This window comes from Zootermopsis nevadensis, unplaced genomic scaffold, assembly GCF_977971745.1.
Source record: "Zootermopsis nevadensis isolate Lab colony 2312 unplaced genomic scaffold, Znev_1.0 Znev_ptg000001l, whole genome shotgun sequence".
Lineage (NCBI taxonomy): Eukaryota > Metazoa > Arthropoda > Insecta > Blattodea > Termopsidae > Zootermopsis > Zootermopsis nevadensis.
Window position 1 is genome coordinate 3,852,726 of NW_028259133.1, and position 21,522 is coordinate 3,874,247.

Consider the following 21,522-nt stretch of genomic DNA (forward strand, 5'->3'; position numbering starts at 1 on the left):
GACCAAGAAACCAACGAAAAATGAGCCTGCGAAAACCCTCAACAACCCACAACTGGGTTGTAGAGCCAAGAAACAACCACAACCTTAGCATGTAGTTAAATATCTTGTAGCTTCACAATATATATACACAGCAATCCCATGTGGCCAAAAGGATATGAATTACTTTCTGGTCCGAGAGCTGCCACAGACATTCACCGCATGCCCCTGCCATGTGCATGTTTCTTCTGGGGCCATGTTGTGCCTGAATATCAGTTGTGTGTTCTGTTATCGGTAGTGTGGATTATGTTATTGCCCATGTTATCAGAGACACTTTTGCACGGTGTTATTGTTAACTGCCTCAGACCGAGTGAAATAATTTTTGTCAAATTTTCTGTGAAAGACAGATAGTAAAAGTCTTTGCATTAGCCTGGTGCACTTCATGATTCTAAAAGATCAGATCTTCAAAATCGAAAATCATTCGTACTGCTAGTAGATAGATGAATAAAATGTGACCATACAAATTCCTACACAGTACTATATTATAATGAGTGATACAGAGTTTCACATAAAATAGTTTGTTTTGTGTTGGTAGCAGGGCTGTGGAGTCAGAGTCTGTAAAAATGTACCGACTTCGACTCTGACCTTGATATAAAATCTTAAGGAAATACTGTTGTAACACTTTCGGTACCGTGTGAGCCACCAGCGGCTTCACGCTTAGGGAGATTCAATGACGCGTTGAGCCACATGGTGTGGGAATAATGCTTTGTAACTTTGGCTCCGGTACTTTAAGAATACAAACTGTCTACAAATCAACCGATTTCTGCAATAACCATTAGACTAATATTTAAATATAGGTTATACGTCTAAAAAGTAGCCTGATGATTCATGTGGTGGTGATGAAATCTCTTATGGTACCATTTACCATTTTAGTAGGTTTACCATTATTAATACATATTGAGCTTTTGTGAAGGAGTTGGAGTTTTTAGTACCGACTCCAAGGCCCTGGTTGGTGGTAATGATACAGTAGGGCACCGCATATACGGCAGGTTAGGGACCAGACCCCCCCGAAAAGTGTATCTTTGCCTTTCTTCAATTGCAAATGCATATCAAAGCCTAATAAGATGTTTACATTATCATATAGGAAGTGCATAATAGCGCTAGGCCTAAAAAAAACGACATGAAAGTAAACTGTAAACAGACTAAAAATGGCGCCGGACGCACTTCTCTGACTCAGGACGTGGGGCATATGCACGCAATTGAAAAGTGGGGCCCTACTGTACCCAGGTAGATTGTGGACACATGCAGCTAGCCTTCATCATTTTGAAAAAGTTCCTCTGGAACATATACATGAATGTAATTTTTACCCATTTTCTATGCGTAGTTGAATATTTTGCTAAACACTATTTTGTTGGTAATATCGCATCCTCATTATATAATGCATGTTCATTTCAGTGGATTGTCTCTTCTGACAGTCCAGTGTTTGCACAGTGTGGATCTTTAGCATCAATTGCAGCGATCTTGAAACATGGAAAACGGGAGGATTTAAAGTAAAGTTTGTCCCACTATACGCCATGTAGGCGTTTGGGGTGAGTGGAGGTAAAGCTCCTCTCTTCCTTGACCTCGGCACTAGATGGGGTTGAGTGGTCAGCATCACGCCCCGGCCGGCTTTACACCCGGGAAAGGACCCCGGTACCCATTGTAGAGGAGGCTGGGTGGGCCCCAGAGCCGGTCTGATCGCAGAGGATAGAGGAAAAAGAATCCTCTGCCCCCGTCGGGGATCGAACCCCGGTCGTCCAGCCCGTAGCTAGTCACTATACTGACTGAGCTATCACGGCTCCTTCCTCGCGGTCAATCAATGTTAAAGTAGATCTTAGCAACAGAACCTCAATACACTTGTCAGGAAGTTTGGTGTTAAAGTCATACAAAGAATTGGTAAGATATATGATAAAAATAATTTAGTTATGTTTCGCTTTACTGTTGCACGTTTCTATGGCATTAGATTAAATTTGTCAACGTCTGTAAGATTTGAGGTTTTCACAGCGGTGAGTATGAAGATTTCTAATCTAAAACTTCTTGACGATGGTGAAGAGTCAATTGAATAAAAATTTTCTTGGATATTATCCATCGTCTAGTCAATATAAAACGTAAACGTAGAGTCCCATCTCCGAAACGTCGTTTTACGTTTTATATTGACTAGACGATGGATAATATCCAAGAAAATTTTTATTCAATGAAGATTTCTGTCTTCTGGGTTGTTGTGCCGTGCCGTGCCGTGCCTCCATCATCAGGGCGATGAGTATGAAGATTTATGTCTTCTGATTGGTTGACTGTATTGCTTGATCCCCGAACTCTCGTTCTCGCACTTCTCTGGACAGGGAGCAGGCTACTTGATTCTCCGACCATACTACCGAGCTGGAGACTCGTTCTTATGCGTCTTACGTGTGTGGTGGAAGACTGTTAATTTCGTAGGTGTGTTGTTTCATATGTATTTTTTAAATCTGTAGCAATTTATATAATATTAGATTTGTCAGTGTCACTAATTAAATAGTTAGTTTTATCCCTATGTAATTTGCATTTACTTTATAGGCACGCAATATATAATAATTACTAATATTCTGAACTAATAACTTTTTAAAACAATCCGCCATATTGATTTTCAAGCGACCATCCAAATTCACGTAATATTTTAACTTTTTTTCTCAAAAATAGATAGGTGATAGTAGGCGAACTCCTTTCCGTTTTCTTTGTGGAAATACGTGAGTGAAGTGTAACTGAATTGGGGTTACTTTTGGTTATTTGCTGTGATTGTCATTAATTGAAATAGTTCTTAAAATTAATTATTTGATTTTCCGTCAAATCATGAATTTGATGTTTACATCAGTCAGAGATGAACAAGACAACGCAGTTGTGTCTGGAGGAGATCCGGAAGTATTACCGTATCTGAACAAGGTTTGTTACTGTGTAACTGGATCTCCTCCAGACAATGTTTACATCAGTTCATCTCTGACTGATGTAAACATCAAATGCATCACTTCAAACAATAAAGTTGATCCATTATATGAAAATATCTGGACACGACCTCCAAAAAACTACACTACGAAAGAAAGAAAAAATTGTAATTGAGTTTTAAATTTAATATAATTTTACACCTGATGATGGTTTAATAAAACCGAAACATGTTGTAACTGTTCCAATTGTAAAGCGATTATTCGATACGGAACACAGAATGATATTTTAATTATTTTAATTATCTTATTTTAAATACATTGTGATTTGATGGAAAACTAAATAATTAATTTTAATTAATAAGTCACAATATGACGCAACTACACTATCTTATGAAGTAGTTCTGTTTGTGGATTAACATTAAACTAAATAAGGCTATAGAAATTTGTGTAATTCAGCTTAAAATTTCTAACAAATAACTCACCTAAACTTGCTTTAATTATTGGTTATAATGGAAGGTATATACAAGAGTCATTAAATACAAATTTTCTGGGTTTTGCAAATTGATAATCACCTGAATTGGACAAATCGTATTGATAAACTGACCCCTAAGTTAAGTGGAGCATGTCAGCAACACTGACACTCAGATCAGTATATTTTGCCTATTTTCACTCTAATGAAGTATGGAATAATTTTGGGGGGAAATTCATCAAACTTCAAAAAGATATTCACTTTACAAAAGAAAATTGTTAGATTAATGGCTGGTGTAAAACCTAGAAATTCATGTAGAAGTCTATTTAAGAAATTAGAGATCTTAACTCTACCCTGTGAATACATATTCTCATTAATGAACTTTATTGTATATAACCAAGAACTCTTTCAAACTAATTCTGCTGTACACAGTGTCAACACAAGGAATAAAAATCAGCTTCATAGACCAATTGCCAACCTCATGCTTTCAGAAGAGTGCATATTATGCAGGAATCAAAATTTTCAACAGTCCACCATCAAATCTCACAAGTCTTGTAAACAAAAAGGCACAATTTAAACCAGCATTGAAAATATACTTAATTACACACTCCTTTTACTCTATCAAAGAATATCTAATGTTTACAAGTCGTAATTTATCTATTGTATATAATAGGTGGATATATTTGTAACTTATCTCTACTTCATGTGAACCCTTTGTTTTTATTTTTGTGACATTTATATAATAGTGTGACTTGTATTTATATAACATGTATTGTATTATTATGACTTATTCTACATCCCATTGTCATCTGACTAACTTATGGATCCATGGAATGTAATAAAGATGTATGTAAGTAATAATTGTTACTTTTAAGTTGTTGCTAGTGTTGTTGTTGTGAAGTGTTTGGACGATACTAGATGTCACATGTTCTTGCATAAACTGTTTGCTTTATTTTGTCATTGACTGTGTTTCTGTCTAAAGGTCTGATATTCTCTTGCGGAAATTTTCACGAAATGGAGCCTAATCAAATTGTAGGACTGGTACAGAATCTCGGACACACTGATCCTGTAATTAGGTAGGTCTTTCAGGGCCATTTTTACTCAGCATGTGCAATGAAATGAAATGTTACAGATTTAGTTTACAGTGCCTTCAGTTAGGCCATGACTGCTACCTTTCACATCCTACAATTTAATGTTACATAACCTACGTAGTTTAGAAAGCATTGTTAACCTTTAAGGTAAGGGAATTTAAATTTACTCGCCCAACGTCATGTGGCCAAATGAAATCAAATTCAAATGCTTTAAAGTGTGGAATATCATAAAATAAATTGTGGTTTATCTATTACAGTTTTTAACCTATAATTTTGGAATAAAATGTAGACTATTAAGGATGTATAATCTGACTAAGGATTTTTGTGGTTTTCCTCAGTCACTGTATGTTAGTGATTCAGAAATAGCTTGAAGTAAACAATAAGTACTTCCTCTTTTAATCTTTTCAAGTTCACACAGAAAATACAAGACCCCATTAAAAGCTTGGCTCAGCCACACTTACAACAATAACATTAGTGATGTTGCAATTATGTAGCAAGATTCTGGGAATTTGAATGCTAGAACCTCCCTGTAGCCTCAGTTATTGCCAGATGTCAGTTCCAAGAAATTATATACCGCAGGACGGAAACAGTGCTTCCCGCTGTATTTAATTTGTGTTGCTGTTCAAACAGGAACTAGTATGCAAATGAATGAACTGTTTCCTCAGACCAGAAGAAAAGTCCCAAGAGAGTGGAGTGTGGGCTTTCTGTAACCCACTCAACTGTGTTATGCCTATTGGCCCTACCGCTCTCATGGAAAACTGCCTTATCTGTAAAGATCCGCCTTTTCAGAGATCATCCTTAATTTTTTCATGCAAAAGTACACTGTTTACAATCTCTCTTAAAGCGTATATTGTAAATGGTGTAGAAACAATTTTAGTTCATGAGATTTGAGGTCGTCATGGCCCTGATGATGGAGACGGTATGTTTCTCTCTGAAATGTACTTACACGTCAACTTGTTTCACCAACACGTTTCATCCAGAAGACAAGAATCAACAGCAATATCAGTTATTTATGTATAATTCATTAAAATGTGTTCATGCATTAATCATTGGAAAGAGTTACCTGAATTTCTGTCAGTTGCTTTGTGAACAACATTCACAGTGTCTGCAAATGTGGATGGTTCTGAGCCAGCTGATTCCAATCCTGTTTCTCTAGATACATTTTAATATTATCCTCCCACCTTTATTTTGGTCTTCCTAGTGGTCTCTTTCCTTCTGTCTTGCGAACCAAGACCCTGTATGAATTCCTCTTCTCTCCCATGCAGGCTACATGTCCTGCCCATCTCATCCTCTTTGACTTGGAGTACAACTTATGATGCTCGTCCTTGTGTAACGTCCTCTAGTCTTCAGTCCAAATATTCTCCACAGCCAAATATGTACTTTACTACTAACATAGAATTGCTGCATTCAATGTGATCACAATAACAGAAGTGAGGGATGTTAAAATGATAATACTAGTATGTGGTTCAGATTTATTGTAACCCCAGTAAAGTTTCTCATATGCGACTGACTTACAGTTTCAGCGGTTGAAAGAGGTGTTATGTTCAGTCATGTTATATTTTAGGTCGTTGGCTGCAGACAGTATCAGAACACTGGCGGCAACCCTTTCCATGGGAGACGCAGACCGTACAGTAAATATAGTTCTGCGCCTGGTCTATGTAAGTCGGACTATTGAGACATTGTACGGAGGATGCCTTATGTTTGCTGAGTTGTGTCGCAATGGACGACTTGGAGAACATCGACTAAATACTGTGGTACATATCTTACTTCGAGCTCTGGAGTGTGATGTATCACATGTTCCCATAATGGCAGCAAATGTCCGTGATGCTGCATGCTATGCCTGCTGGGCATTTGCAGAAGCATATGCACCTAATATACTGCAGCCATTTGTGGAAGAAATTGCACCAGCCTTGATGGCAACAGTGGTGTTTGACAGAGAGGTAAGTGTTCGTTGCAGATTCATTTTTATGAGCCTGAAATTTAATGACAAAAGAATTAGGATGGCACGTGTGTTAATATGATTATTTTATGTTAGATTTCAGGTTTTTTACAGTGATCTGAGTTTAGAGAGTGGACTCCTGGGTTCATACTCTGTTTTGTATCCCAGCTGTAGCAACTTTTTGGTGGAATGTACTTCATGTTTCCACCCAACCATATATAACCACCAGCTTCTCATTTAAACCCTCTAAAACATTGGTTACAACCACGTGACTACACATTGAAATAACCCAGGAGACCAGTATCAGATCACAAAATTTAACAGAGTAAATCATGATTCATAAAAAGAATTATTTAGATTAGTAGAATGAGTAGGTGTGTAATAATCCGTGAAGTAACAGCCTTCTGAGAGCCAAAGCCGGATAAACAGGATTAGCTGTATCAGCCTAATATGCGAAACTAGCCAAACTTTAAAGATTAAAAAGAGCTTGACGTCTAATATTCATAGTCGGTGAGATAGAAATGAACAGTGTAAAAAATCAAAGACAACTACCTTATATAAATTAATTTTAAGGAGGGATATCAACCTAGGATGCTTTGATAAAGGCTAAGAACAGTGAAATGCATGTTTATTTCTGGATGTGTGTGCAGTTTTTTTTAAGATGATAAAATATTTTATTTAATTAATAGTTTTCTTTATAGTATTTGGTTAGAAGAGATGTTGATATATATATTTATTTCATATACAGGCGACTCTGTTACTTAGTGGCTGGATTTCTTCAAAATATCTAAAGCAGGAAACATGTAACATGCCTGTGGGATATACAAAACCCAGATAGTGAAATTATTACGCGTATTGAAATATATTAACATAAAGCAGTGGCCCTCTGTTTGAAACGTGCTGTCTTCGCGGCAATTAATTTCTGGCAAATGAATTAAATAGCAAAGCAGAATGGCAAAAATTGATGTTAAAAATTTATGTGTATTTTTATTTAGTGATAAAAAGTATTCAGACTATATAGGAGCATGTAGAATGCCAAAGTGCAAAGAATGTATGTGGAAACTATACTTTAGTATTGAGTGCATGATTTCGATTTTGTTTAATAGTTCAGAAAGATGTTAATACTGAATAAGTATTATAATCTGTCGCTGAACTATTACTCGATATTCATCCTTATAGGTGTTAATGTTGTACTTAAGCATCATGTGGATCAAATAGCTGTCACAACAATAGTGTAAACATTCTTGGTTCTTTTTTCCATATTTAGACCGATTGTCGGAGAGCTGCTTTGTATGCGCTGAGAGAATATAATGACAGAGGATTATTACCTCATGCTTTTCCCTCATTGGAGGGACTTGATGTTACCAGCACGAGCGATGCTTTTATCAACATAAGGTACAGTCTGTTGTCTGTTTTATAATAGAACAGGAACATTTTATTAATTAGTATTGCAGTTTGTTGAGTTGTGTGATGGTTTTCATATTATTTTTACTTTATTCTTTGTAATTATGTTTTAATCTATGATTTGAAGCTTTCACGGTGACATAACTCAATAAAATCATCTCGGGTGATCAGCCGCTTCAAACGTCAGTTCTATTGTTTGACCGTTTGAAGCGGCCGATCGCCCGAGAATATTTTATTATGTTTTAGTCTCTTACAGTTTTTTTATTTTTAAGAATAGCTTTTATTGCCCACTGATGATCATTAAGAAGTTTTTGTCTCTTTGTACTTGGCAAGAAAAAGTGGACTTGTTATTCACACTGCAATTACATAATCAGTTTCAACAATAGATTAATTTTATAATTTATGATGTCAGAGTTCATGTAAGTAAAAGGTTCGACAAGAATGACAGTACTTACGTAACGCTATTTCAAGAGGCATTTAATGGTGCAAGACTTTTGTTTTCAGTGTTTATATTGCTCAGTTTGAAGATAAAGCACTGTACCTTATCAATCACTTGATGAAAACGAAGATTAGACACTGGGACATAGCCATCAGGAAACTTGCTGCAGAGGTGAATTTGACTCGGTTTACGTATGTGTGGGCATTTTTATAAGACACAAGAACTAGAAACTTGCATTTTCAACATTTTCTGTGAATTGAAGTATCTTTTACAAATGTTTGTTGGACAGGCACTTCACAATCTGACACCACTAGCCCCTGAATATTACACAGTTGTATATGTTCTCTATGATTTGTTACGTCTGACACGTTTCACTGATCCCAATACTTGTCATGGTGCAGTGTTGGGCATCGCTGAAGTATTGTCTGCACTGGCTGTTAGGGCTGCACAGTCCAATCGAACTATACGAAACATAGTTGGTAAGTTGTTACTTTTAGGCACATTTAACAGCGGTTTATGACCACATTGTGGTTTCTGTTCCTGGACTTTTAGAAATCTTTGTATCATGTACAGTGAAATCCCAACTGTACAAATCCTGTAGTTGTTTTTTTTTTGTGTCATACCGAAAGACCGACTTAAACAACATTATTCCTAGTCATATATATATATATATTTCTTATGTTTGAATGTGACATTGTTATGCAGTTCATGGAACTTGTGTGATGTATTTCTTTGTAGGACAAATAATTTTAGATAGGGTTGGGCGTCTGGTCCCTAGACTGAGAAGTCACCAGTCTCCACTTTCGGAACAGGCGTGCAGATATCTGATTGAAAGATGTTCTGCGGACATCATGGAATTCCTTAATGAAGAAATTAGGGGTAAGTTATGGCTGAATTTCATATTTTTATTATTATTATGCTGTTTGCTTTGTATTAAAACATATCACTTCAATATTATCCTTCCATGTGGCAATTTATCTGTAGGTTTTCTGACTAAAGTTTTGTAAACATTTCTCACCTCCTCTGTGTGCTACATGTCCTGCCCATTACACTTCACTTGATTGCTTTAATATTTCTTGGCAAAGTGTGTGAATCTTTGATGCTCCACTTTATGTAATTTGCTCCATCCTTGCTTTGTATTTGGGAGGTCCTGGGTTTAAATCTTAGCCCAGCCCAAAGACTGACTGAGGTTTGTTGTGGTTTTCCTTGTTCTCTCCAGACAAATGCCAGGATAACCTTGAATTAGGCCATGACCACTTCCTTCCACATCCTTTCCAATTCTTTGTTCTCTGTCATCATTTTACGCTGTCTCGTCTGAGCTACTGAAATAACTTTTAAACAAATGAACAGTTTAAGGGAAGAGCGCAGGTGAGGGTTATTCAGAACAGGCGCTGAGGAGAATATTTCGACTTAAGGGGGATGAAGTAACAGGAGGCTGGAGAAGACTGCATAATGAAGGGCTCGTACTTTTTGCTTTTCTTCAGATATTGTTAAGATAATGAAATGAAGGAGCATGAGGTGCGAAATATGTGCAAAATTTTGGTTGGAAAGCCGTAAGGGGAGAGACCACCTGAAAGACTAGGTGTAGATGGAAGAAAAATATTAAAATTGACCTAAGGTGGGCTCTGGGCTACATTCATCCGTCCCAAAACAGGGACTAGTCGCAGGCTCCTGAGAATATTGTAGAGAGGGAATTTCTTGTCTAGTTGAACATACTCTCAGCTTTGTAACTCTTTTGCTGTGGAGTTTGCACTAATGGAAGGTGCACTAGCATTAATTTTTTCCATAATAGAACTTGCTTTATTGCAAGTTTAAACTTTACAGCCTTGAGAATCGTGTGTTTATGCAGCAGTCTTTTTGACATTTTGTAGAGGATCATTCTTACATTAAATATAATTTTTGCTGTAAGATATCACAAGATATAGCTTAGTTTTTCAAGTTGTACTGACTTTTAGGCGTGTCATTATGTTGCAGCCATGGCTTCTTTAGATATGAACAGATTACAGAAAATTACACTAATAACCTTTCAGATTCTGAATCTTAGTGTGTATGTAAGGGTAGAAAATAATATGAAAAATAAAAGGAAAAGAAAGATTTTCAAATTTATTTACTCATCCAAAGCATTTTGTACTAATAAAATGTATGCAGTGAAGAAATTAGGAAGGGCAATGGCATGGAATTGCTGTTTCATATGTTTTCATAATGAAATGGACTTATATTTCAGATGAATGGATAAGTTTGCAGTTGCTCGCTGGTGCAGTTGTGTAAATTGTTATGCAATCGCTCCTCATGGGTCCGAGAGACAACAGCCACCAGACTTTACGAGGCGCTAAAGGATTATGGGGAGCGCAGTGTCATTCCTGGACGGAACTTGGAAGAGGTCAAGAGCACTCTGCTTGAGACCAACTGGGGGCTAGACGTAGAGATTGTGATACAAACGCGCGACAGACTTTGTGACCTCATGGGTGTCCTCTTACCCTAGACTGTGTCTGTAGCGGCAGCAAGAAAGTTCGTCCCAGTGCAGAAATCATTACCTCTCCAGCTCTTAATGTGAAGGCAGTGGTTTCTGTTATCTGAGTTTTTGTTCTCATCAATAAAGGATATTTATATCCTTTTTCTGTGTTTGTTTAGTTGTTTAATTATAAAAAAATGCAGCTTATGAGGTAAATGACATTCAAAAGCTGTATATGTCTCGAGAACCATCAAGTATTTACTCTAATGTAAGCTGCGTATGTAGGTCTATAGAATTTGCATATTAATTTTAGAAGAAAATTATAAATTAATAAAACCTCATAAGCTGCTTGAAAATTATTAAATTAATTTTCTGTCAGTTGCAAGTCATATTTCAAAATGTGTTTTAAGTTCATATTATGTTTGTTCTAGTCAATTTGTGACAAAGTCACATCAACTTACGGAACAGTGTTACTTTGCGTCTCATTTCATGCAGTTTCATCCATTCTTCTTTGAAACATTTGTTTATTATAATCATCATCATCATCATTACAGTAGCATTTTTTGTATGGCAGAAATGCTGTGATACTACAAGTTCCTTGGCTTGGGCCTCTTACGGATGTATTAAATGTAAATAAATTATTTTATACTCTTTTACTTTATTCTTCTCATTTTCCTCTAATCATCCAAGCAGAATGTTCGAACCACTCTTTCAAACCGATTAAAACAAATAATTCGTGTGATTATTAAAGAACAGGCCGAATAAGTCTCGAGAAATGGGGCTGAAAAATTTTAACAAAAAAATAAAAAACAACTCATTTAACGAATATAAAATACATTTAAATCTTACAGTTTTACATTTTTTTTAAAAAGCGTGCAACCAACCAACCAAAGAAGCTAACTGAGGGCAGAGGCCTGCGCAAGCGCAAGCATCGTCCCTACCTAGGTGAAACCATTCCTGCGCACAAGACGCATTGCTGGAAATGGTAAACGGTCGTAATATAAGAACGGAAATTTTGCTAACGCTAACGGGGTTTCGTCGTGGCGGGAGCCTCGACCATTCAAACTGGGATTTGTTGCTGCTGATGGGAGGTTATCCTGTCAGGCAAGTTGTCGAAGGAATTTGGTTGGTTGGGTCTCTGGGGTATGAACCCAGAGAGGGAGGGGCCGTTTCGGCTGAAGGCCTCTGCGGCATGGGGGGAAGATCACTTCAGCTGATGGCCTCCATGATCGGGGGGAAGGGTGGCGGGCCGTGCCCCTATTAAGTTATACCCTGGCATTCGCCTTACAACTGAGGAAAGCACGGAAAACCTCAGTCAGGGTAGCCGAGTAGTCTAACCACTCGTTGTGCTGACTTGGCCGTCTTTTGGGGATGGCTTCGGCTGGCCTGCTGAACATCAGTCGCCCTCGGTTGCCCTTGGGTGAACTCTGGCAGCCCTCATTCGGCACGAGTGTCTTCCGAGTTGCCGAACTAAGGGGTTCCCCACACCAGCTAACCTCGAGTCAAACCTCTCAGTTAGTGCTCTGATGTGGTCGGCAAAGAAAGGGACCCCCAGATCCTCATGTATTTGCCTGTTACTAACGTACCAGGGCGCGTTAGTAACAATTCGAAGACACTTGGATTGCAGAACTTGCAGCTTCTGGACGTGGCTGTGGGCAGCTGACCTCCAGATCGGGCATGCGTAATCCATTATGGGACGGATGAGCTGCTTATAGAGTAGTACACCGTTCCTGATTGACAGGCCACTTCTCCTATTGATAAGCGGGCCTAGCACACCTAATCGTTGCGCTGCCTTCTTTCCCACTTGGTTGACGTGCGCCGACCAAGTAAGCCCGGCGTCAAGGGTGACCCCCAGATACTGCGCTGTTTTGACCCATTGGATCGGCTGTCCGAGGAACTGCACTGCTCGGGGCTGTTGGATGTGTCTTCTCGCGGAAATGAAGAGAACCGCGGTGCTCTTCGAGACGTTGATAGCAATCCTCCAGGCCCTGAGCCAGAGCTCAAGTCTACTGAGGTAGGTCTCCAGATACCTGACGAGAAGCGTTGGGCTACGGGACGTGACTACTAGAGCCGTGTCGTCCGCGTATTGTGCTAACTCGACGTGGCGGGACGGTGTGTGTATGTCGTTGACATACAGACTGAAGAGCACAGGGGAGAGAATTCCGCCCTGCACAACTCCAGCCCGCATGGTACGACGTGTGGACGTGGCCGACTGGAAGGATGTCTGGAATGTCCGGTCAGCGAGGTAGGAAGAGATGGTTTTTACCAAGTACGACGGGAAGTTGAGGACGGTCAGTTTGTATAGGAGGCCTTGGACCCAGACTGTGTCGAAGGCTTTGGCCACGTCCAGGAAAACCGCGCCGGTTAGCCGCTTCTCATCAAGGTTTCTGTTGACCCTTTCGACGAGGCGAGCCAGCTGTAACGATGTGCTGTGTCTGGGTCGAAACCCAAACTGCTCGTTGCGCAGCAGCCCGCGTTCACTGACCTCGTGTAGGACCCTCGTTAGTAGGATTTTCTCGCAGAGTTTGCCGACCGTGTCGAGAAGACTGATGGGTCTATAGGAAGAAGGTAGCGTGGGGTCCTTCCCCGGCTTCAGTATGGACACCACTCGAGCGTGTTTCCATGCCGAGGGGAAGTGTTGCCTGCGAAGGACCGCGTTGAACACTTTCGTGAGAAAGGTTACCGCGCGTCGTGGAAGATGTTTCAGGACCCTGTTCGGTATACCGTTGGGGCCCGGAGCCTTGCCAAGCTTGAGTCCCTTGATGGCCTGGGCGACCTCCGATGGACTGGTTAATTTTGGTTCATTTACAGGGGCATACTCGTATGCTCGCATCGCCTCGTTAACCATGTCAATTGTAGTCAGGTCCGACGGGTAGTCTACCGGCTGGAACTGGACCTCAAGGCTGTCGGCTAGGGCTTCTGCCTTCTCGAGGTTCGAGAGAGCCAGTCCTCCCATCACTAAGAAGGGGGGCGACGGAGTGGGGACTCGCATCACACGCTTGGTCATTTTCCAAAGCGACTGGTCCTCGCAGTCCAAGGATTCGAGCGTGTCGCTCCACTGTTCGTTCCGCCACTCGTTGAGACGATAGGTCACCGATCTCTGGAGTCGATTGACCTGGGTCTTAAGAGCGGGGTCTCTTGTGACCTGCCATCGCCTCCTCAGCCGGTTCTTCAGGCGTATTTCATCTCGAATACTAGCGGGTAGAAGCGGTCGCCTGTCAATGCGGGGTCGAAGCTTGGGAGCGGACGCTGCTGTGGCTTCCAGGATAGCACTGGTCAGCTCCTAGACGCACTTGTCAATTTCTTCCTCGTCGTTTACCACGGGGTTCCCCGGTAGTCTGCTTTCGAGGCAAGCCTGGAATGCAGACCAGTCCATTCTCGCGAAGTCCGGGCGATCAGGCATGTTTTGAAAGGACGATCGGCACGTGGTGTCGACGAGGACGGGCAGGTGATCTGAGCTGAGTGCGGGGCAGACAGTCAGGTGCACCGGTAGGACGAAGTCCTTGATGAGGACAATATCAAGGACGTCAGGTGTGGCGTTGTGTGTGTAGGGAGCCGTGGTTGGAGAATCCGGCCCGTAGATGAAGCAGGAATTTCTGTTGGCGTAATCACGCAGGAGCGAGCCCCTAGTAGAGATAAGGCTAGAATTCCAGTCCGTGTGTTTCGCGTTGAGGTCACCAGCCAAGAGGACCGGGAAACCCCCGCTCAAGCACTCGGTCAGGTCCGACTCTATCCATGGCCGGGTGGGTGCGAGGTATGCCGCCACTAGCTTGACTTTCCTGGTTGCCAGTACCAGGTGGATGGCGGTTGCTTCTAGTTGTTGTAGACCCGATACCGGCACAGGGTAATGATCAATGCCCCTGCGGACAAGGATCGCTGTGCCACCCCCTAGCGTCGGGCGGTCCGTACGGTGGCAAACGTAGTTCGCAACCAAACAACCAACCAAAGAAGCTAACTGAGGGCGGAGGCCTGCGCAAGCGCAAGCATCGTCCCTACCTAGGTGAAACCATTCCTGCGCACAAGGCGCATTGCTGGAAATGGTAAACGGTCTTAATTTAAAAAAAACGGAAATTTTGCTACCGCTAACGGGGTTTTGTCGTGGCGGGAGCCTCGACCAGTACAACTGGGATCCGTTGCTGCTGATGGGAGGTCATCCTGTCAGGCAAGTTGTCCAAAGGAATTTGGTTGGTTGGATCTCCGGGGTTTGAACCCAGAGAGGGAGGGGCCGTTTCGGCTGAAGGCCTCTGCGGCATGGGGAAAAGATCACTTCAGCTGATGGCCTCCGTGATCGGGGTGGGGGTGGCGGGCCGTGCCCCTATTAAGTTATACCCTGGCTTCGCCTTACAACTGAGGAAAAGCACGGAAAACCTCAGTCAGGGTAGCCGAGTAGTCTAACCACTCGTTGTGCCGACTTGGCCGTCTTTTGGGGACGGCCTCGGCTGGCCTGCTGAATATCGGTCGCCCTCGGTTGCCCTTGGGCGACCTCTAAACGTAGTTCGCTTTCTGTGGACAGCTATTTATACCAACACAACAAAGCAGACGTAACCTATGACGCAACAGTGAGTAAAGGAATGGAGTGCAATACGGTTCATTCAGGCGTGCATAAGAAATGAGAAATGAACCTTATGGCATGCCAGCCGAGATTGTTGCACGTGTTCGAGTTTTATAAGAACACCTGCGTTTCATATTTACACATTCTTTGTAGTTAAAGAAATACAAATTGAATTACTCCAAGTTATGATTTTTTGACTTTCCATCATAAATTTAAGAAGTCAATAATTAATATTAAACTAGAGCAATGCGCTCCTTTCCTCTATTAAGGTCATTCGGGGGGGTTGGTTGCGTTTTAAAATCTTGAGTAAGAAAATAAACTAACCCCCCCATTCGGGGGGTTAAAACACTTGACCAACCCCCCTTTGGGGGGCTTGGTTACGTTGGCTACAAATCGTTTGACTACAATGGGGAATCAAAAATTTTTGTAGTAAGATATTTTCTCTGTAAGAAGGAAATTAATTTAAAAGTAATGAAACGAGGCTTGAAGTAAATTTTGCAAATTAATTTGCCCTTGTTTAAAAATAACGTCGTCTTTTATACTTGTTTAATTTTAAAAACGATTTGTTAACGTACTAAAACAGTGATCAGATTAAAATTCCAAATTAAAAAGGCGAAAAATTTCGTTCTTTAGGTGTAGTACTTTATTTTGTCGCGAATTCAAATGTAGTGTGAAATATGAAGTACAACCGGAGACTTCTGGAATGGACGTTGTAGAAATTTATTTTTGTGTCTGTGTTCAGTGTATTTCAGTTTTTTAATGACGTGACCTTTAGATATTAATTGTTTGTTTTATCATAAATTTAGTTTGGCGACAGACTCCGCTCCAGGTGATGAAGTTATTTGCTTATTTAATGATCAGTGCTGCCAATATAGGCTATAATCGTTATCTTCGTGAAAATGATTACAACCGTACGTCAGCTGTTACCTGAGGACGGCCGTTGTAGCCAAAGCGTGTTGTAACAATACGAACTTGTTAACATTAGCAGCGACCCTTGAAAAAAATCATAGTTTGTGATGTGATGGAAAGAAAGAGATTTTGATGCTTAGGTAAGCAAGGCAACTTTTTCACCGAAGCTTACATTTTTCTGGAATCCCGTAATAAAAATGCATTGAACCTGATCGCCTTTTTAACAGCCGTGACATTTTAATCGTCTGAAACTCACTTGTTCACCTGCGGGAATCTGAAGATGATTTTGTGACGATTCTTTGAACTTTATGATTTCCAATCGACCTTATATCGGCGTCCCGAGACGAAACAAACCACGAGGAAGACGTCAGAGGGTTAATTGCACTCCTAAATTTTCGTCTATGTGTACGTCATCATCTGCATTACAATGAACAGCTAAGTTTATAGTTTTATGGCTTATAAATCATTACCGAAGTTAATTCCCTTAACTGATAATAATTTACGTCAATAAGCCCACTTAGCCGCCATGTTCTCCAATTAATTTGCATTTGGTGGAAATAAGACAGGGAAAAATTAATATTTAAGCGCTTTATTCGTTCTTACAATAAACATTTTTATTACATTTGGTGTCAGATTTATCAACACATTTTAATATCTTAGGTCTCTTAACTGAGTACTTGTGCAATGAGAACGGATAGAACAGGCAGCGGAAGGAATTTTAAGTAGGCCTTGGCGTTCGAAATTAGAGCTGTGGTAGCTAATGGAGGACGCAAGCCATGTTTTAATCTTGCCTTAAATAAGGCATTCGTGATTTTTAGTGCCTGCCGGCAGTTTCTGCGAGCAGGTGAGGAGAATGGTAAACCAGAGCATCGCGTCGATCAGCAGTCGAAAGGCCGGATGAGCTTCTGCAGGGAACGAACCTGGGCCTTGAGCCACGCCGCCAATTACCACGCGTGACAATTTATTTCGCCCGCATTAAGTTGGCTCGACTCACGTATCAGGCGATTGGCTGGCGGTGTTATACTCGCAATGAGAACCAGTCGCCTGGTACGGCCAGACGCAGATTGCGGGATAATATTAAAAAGGACCTTAAATAAATATAGAGCGTTCCGTGTAATCATCTGGCGCAGAATTATGACGCAACAGTGAGTAAAGGAATGGAGTGCAATACGGTTCATTCAGGCGTGCATAAGGACTGAGAAATGAACCTTATGGCATGCCAGCCGAGATTGTTACACGTGTTCGAGTTTTATAAGAACACCTGCGTTTCATATTTACACATTCTTTGTAGTTAAAGAAATACAAATTGAATTACTCCAAGTTATAATTTGGTAACATTCCATCATAAATGTAAGAAGTCAATTATTAATATTAAATATTTTCTGTGTAAAAGGAAATGAATTTAAAAGTAATGAAAGGAGGCTTGAAGTAAATTTTGCAATTTTGCTAGTAAGTCAATATGTGTGAAATTCCAACGTCATGGCAGGTTAGGCGAGTTAGTTCTAACTAACTAACTAACTAGATGGCTTACCGAACCCGAAGGTTCATCACCGAATTAACCAAAGCCCTCCACCGGACCCTGTCCTGGGCCAACAAAATCCAGTTTCCTTCAACTCCTATCTCCCATAGATCCCGCCTGAGATTATCCTCCCATCTACGTCTAGGTCTCCCCAGCGGTCTCTTCCCTTCAGGTTTCCCAACCAGTACCCGGTGCACAACTCTTGTCCCATCCATGCGCGCTACATGTCCCGCCCATCTCACTCTTCTCGACTTAATCACCCTCACAATACTGGGGGAGCAGTACAGATTTTTAAGCTCGTCATTGTGCAGTTTTCTCCACGCCCCATCGTCTTCCCTCTTAGGCCCAAATATCCTCCTTAACACCCGATTCTCAAACACCTGCAATCTGTGTTCCTCCCTCTGAGTGAGAGACCATGTTTCGCACCCATACAAAACAACGGGCAAGATTATTGTTTTGTATACTTTAATTTTCAAGTTCTTAGAAATCAGATGGGAAGACAAAATATTTTGGACTGAGAAGTAGCAAGCATTTCCAGAATTTAATCTCCTCCTAACTTCCTCATGAGTGTCATTTTGATTTGTTATTGTTGTTCCCAGATATTTGAACTTTGTAACCCTTTCAAAGGATTTATTAGCCACCCTAAGATAATTTTGCCTGCCTGTCTTCTGATGACGAGATACTAACATGTACTTAGTTTTTTCTGAATTTACTTCCAGCCCCACTTGTCTACCAGCCTCTAGTAAAACTTCTGCGTTCCTCTTTATTGTATTTATATCGTCCCCCAATAAATTTACATCATCAGCAAATGCCAATAGCTGATGTGTCCCATTCAATTGCAAACCCTCCTGCCTACCTTGGACCTTTCTGGTGGCGTATTCTAGCGCAAAGTTAAAGAGCAAGGCAGACAAAGCATCTCCTTGTTTTAGACCGTTCTTGATGAGGAATGTCTCAGATACATATTTACGTACTCGAATTTTGCTACAGGTTTCATTTAAGCACATTTTTATTAGACCCACTAGCTTCTTTGGTATACCAAATTCAATAAGAATATTATATAGCACTTCTCTCTTCACAGAGTCATAGGCTTTTTTGAAATCTATAAAAAACTGATGTATGGTCCCACCGAACTCCCATTTTTTCTCTAGTATCTGACGAATGCAAAAGATCTGATCAATCGTTGATCTGTTTCGTCTGAACCCACACTGATGATCCCCAATAATTTCATTCGCATATGGGGTTAATCTTGCCAAAAGAATGTTGGATAGAATTTTGTATGAGGTTGATAGCAGCGATATTCCTCGGTAATTACCACACTCAGTCTTGTCCCCCTTCTTATGAATAGGAATAATTATGGATTCCTTCCATTGTAGTGGCATCTCTTCCTAATCCCAAATTAACTGAATAAGCTTATGGATCCTCATATTCAACCCTTTGCCACCTACTTTAATTAATTCGGCCGGAATCTGATCAATTCCTGGAGATTTATAACTTTTCAACTTCCCAATGGCTAGTTCCACTTCATCTAAGCCTGGTTCTGGCACCAACAGTTCAGCTGTATGCATTTTAATCTGTCTAATATCACCAGTATCATGAACATTTAAGAGCTCGATAAAGAAATTGTTCCACCTATTCACAATTTTTATTGGATCTGCAAGCAAATTGCCACTATCATCCTTTACCAAATTGGTCTGGGGTTGATATCCTTTCTTAAAGTTATTAATGCCTCTGTACAGGTCTCTGATGTTTTTTTCCTTATTATTTGTCTCAAGTTCAGCGAGTTAGTTCAATTGAAAAAATTTGATAGGTTTAGAAAAAGTAAATAAACCTCAAAAACAACAACAGGTAAACGTGGTCATTAACTGCAAGAATATTTCTTTCATACTCTTTAAGATATTTACAAGTTGTCTTGGACCCAAAATTCAAAAGCTATGGTTTGGCAAAGGAATAAACCAACCAGTGAATCGGAATGCAGGATGCGAGTGATAGCAAGGGAAAGAAGGAAGGTGATGGTCATTCTCATACAAGAGGCATATAGTATATTCGTTGCAAGGCTGTCATACTTTTATCCGCATTAATGAGATGAAAAGGGAAGTACACATCTTTACGTGGTCCATGGCAATGCTCTAGTGAGTACTTTATAGTGACATAACTATTGCTCTGTAACAGGAAACATGCTATTATGGTATAAAATTTAGGTTATGTTAGTTTTAGGTTAAAACTTTGTTAGTTTTGATTTTAAAAATAATTAATTGTGTTGATAGATCCATACAATATCTAGAATTGAACCAACTTTAAAGCAGTCAGGCAAGCAACCAAACACATTCAAATATTAGGGGACGGAAAGATGTTTCCTGACATTAATTAATCTAGAAGATGTTTATATTGTTCTGGACCCAAATCAAGTAGTGAGGTAACTTTAAGCTTTAGTTTTTTGATTGATATAGATACATTGAAATGTGTAGTCGATAACAATCCATGTTTCTCATCCAACACAAAGATGTGATTTGACATACCACTGCAATGTGCTGCATCTCCAAATCTGAAAGACATTACAGCCATTTGAAGTTAGTTGTATAGCACATACAGGTGGCATTTAGTCATAAAACTGCAGCAAATTATCTTTGTAGGATATGCAGACAGATCTACAAACCATTGAAAAGCATCCTCCTTACCATTATGTATATAGTTTTAAAGAAACATTCAATTTCAAACGGTTGTAAATATTCCAGTTAGTATATACAGCAACCAGATTCTAGATTTGGTGTGGTATTAATAAGATTAATATTCGAAAATGAATTAGGAATTGCCTTAGCCAAGAACTTCATTGCATCTTCGGTTTTTAGGGTTATGGTATCACCGTTCTTCATTCATTAAAAAGGAGGTATTAATAAAGTTAGCTATTAGTTTAGGATCATTATTATATATCATTATTGGTGGGCTTTCAATGTGCTTTATGTATTTGCCAGTAAAATGTAACAATTTAATCAAAGCAAGGAAATTTGCCTAGAGTTTGTTACTGCCACTAAAGTTTGTATGTTATCTGTTAATAAAGACTGTGATCCCACCAATAAGGTAAGTGGATGCCCATCTAGTTTTCCAATTAAACATGTAACTAACAATACACAAAATAAAGAATAGCTGATTACACAAAGAATAGGGAATTTTGTAACAAGGGATGTACATATTTTTATAGCAGGAAGAGTAACGATCCATTAACATAGGTATTGCACATGAAGTAATGTGAAATTACAAAAGTGGCTAAGGACAGCATTATAGTACACGTAGATCAAAAGTCAATCATAATACATGAGTAACTTGGTACACGCAATGTAGGAGAAGAAAAATATGTTCAAGGAAACAATAAGCAATTAAAGATCAGCAAAAGTTGCTGATGCTTCCAGTACATTAAAACGGGTAGAAAGATGCAGTTTCATATTTAAAAGATTCTTGTACCATTAAATGCCCATTATTAAAATTATCCCATCTACTGAAACTGAGATAAAGTAAAATGAATTACCAAAAATTAATCCTAAGACGTTATGATGAAATAAGATGACAAATTTTGAAAGCTTGTTGATCTCTGTTTTATCACACATTAAGTAATATCAACTAAGGAGATACAACTAGTGTGAAAAATTATCCAATTTCAGTAGTAACTGTGTTTCCTGATGCACTTGAGAAGGTTATGTACAGTAGGTTAGGCCATGAAATTAATATTAATAACATAACATATTGGGCCCAGGACACTTTGGCTTCGAGGTACATGCACTGAAAATGCAACCTTCATTTTGTCACAGATGTGTTTATCAGTAAACAGC

General features: G+C 39.8%; 1 protein-coding gene across 1 annotated transcript; it reads left to right on the plus strand.

The window, feature by feature from the left end:
- Window positions 1–32: 32 nt before the first annotated feature.
- On the plus strand, window positions 33–11,332 carry LOC110839712 (tubulin-specific chaperone D). Its single transcript, XM_087349937.1, has 8 exons — window positions 33–2,448; window positions 4,379–4,472; window positions 6,052–6,427; window positions 7,694–7,821; window positions 8,335–8,440; window positions 8,559–8,748; window positions 9,008–9,148; window positions 10,494–11,332. Exons 2-8 carry the CDS (start codon window positions 4,411–4,413, stop codon window positions 10,535–10,537), a joined length of 1,047 nt encoding a protein of 348 aa, XP_087206063.1. The 5' UTR covers window positions 33–2,448; window positions 4,379–4,410; the 3' UTR covers window positions 10,538–11,332.
- The last annotated feature ends 10,190 nt before the right edge of the window (window positions 11,333–21,522 follow it).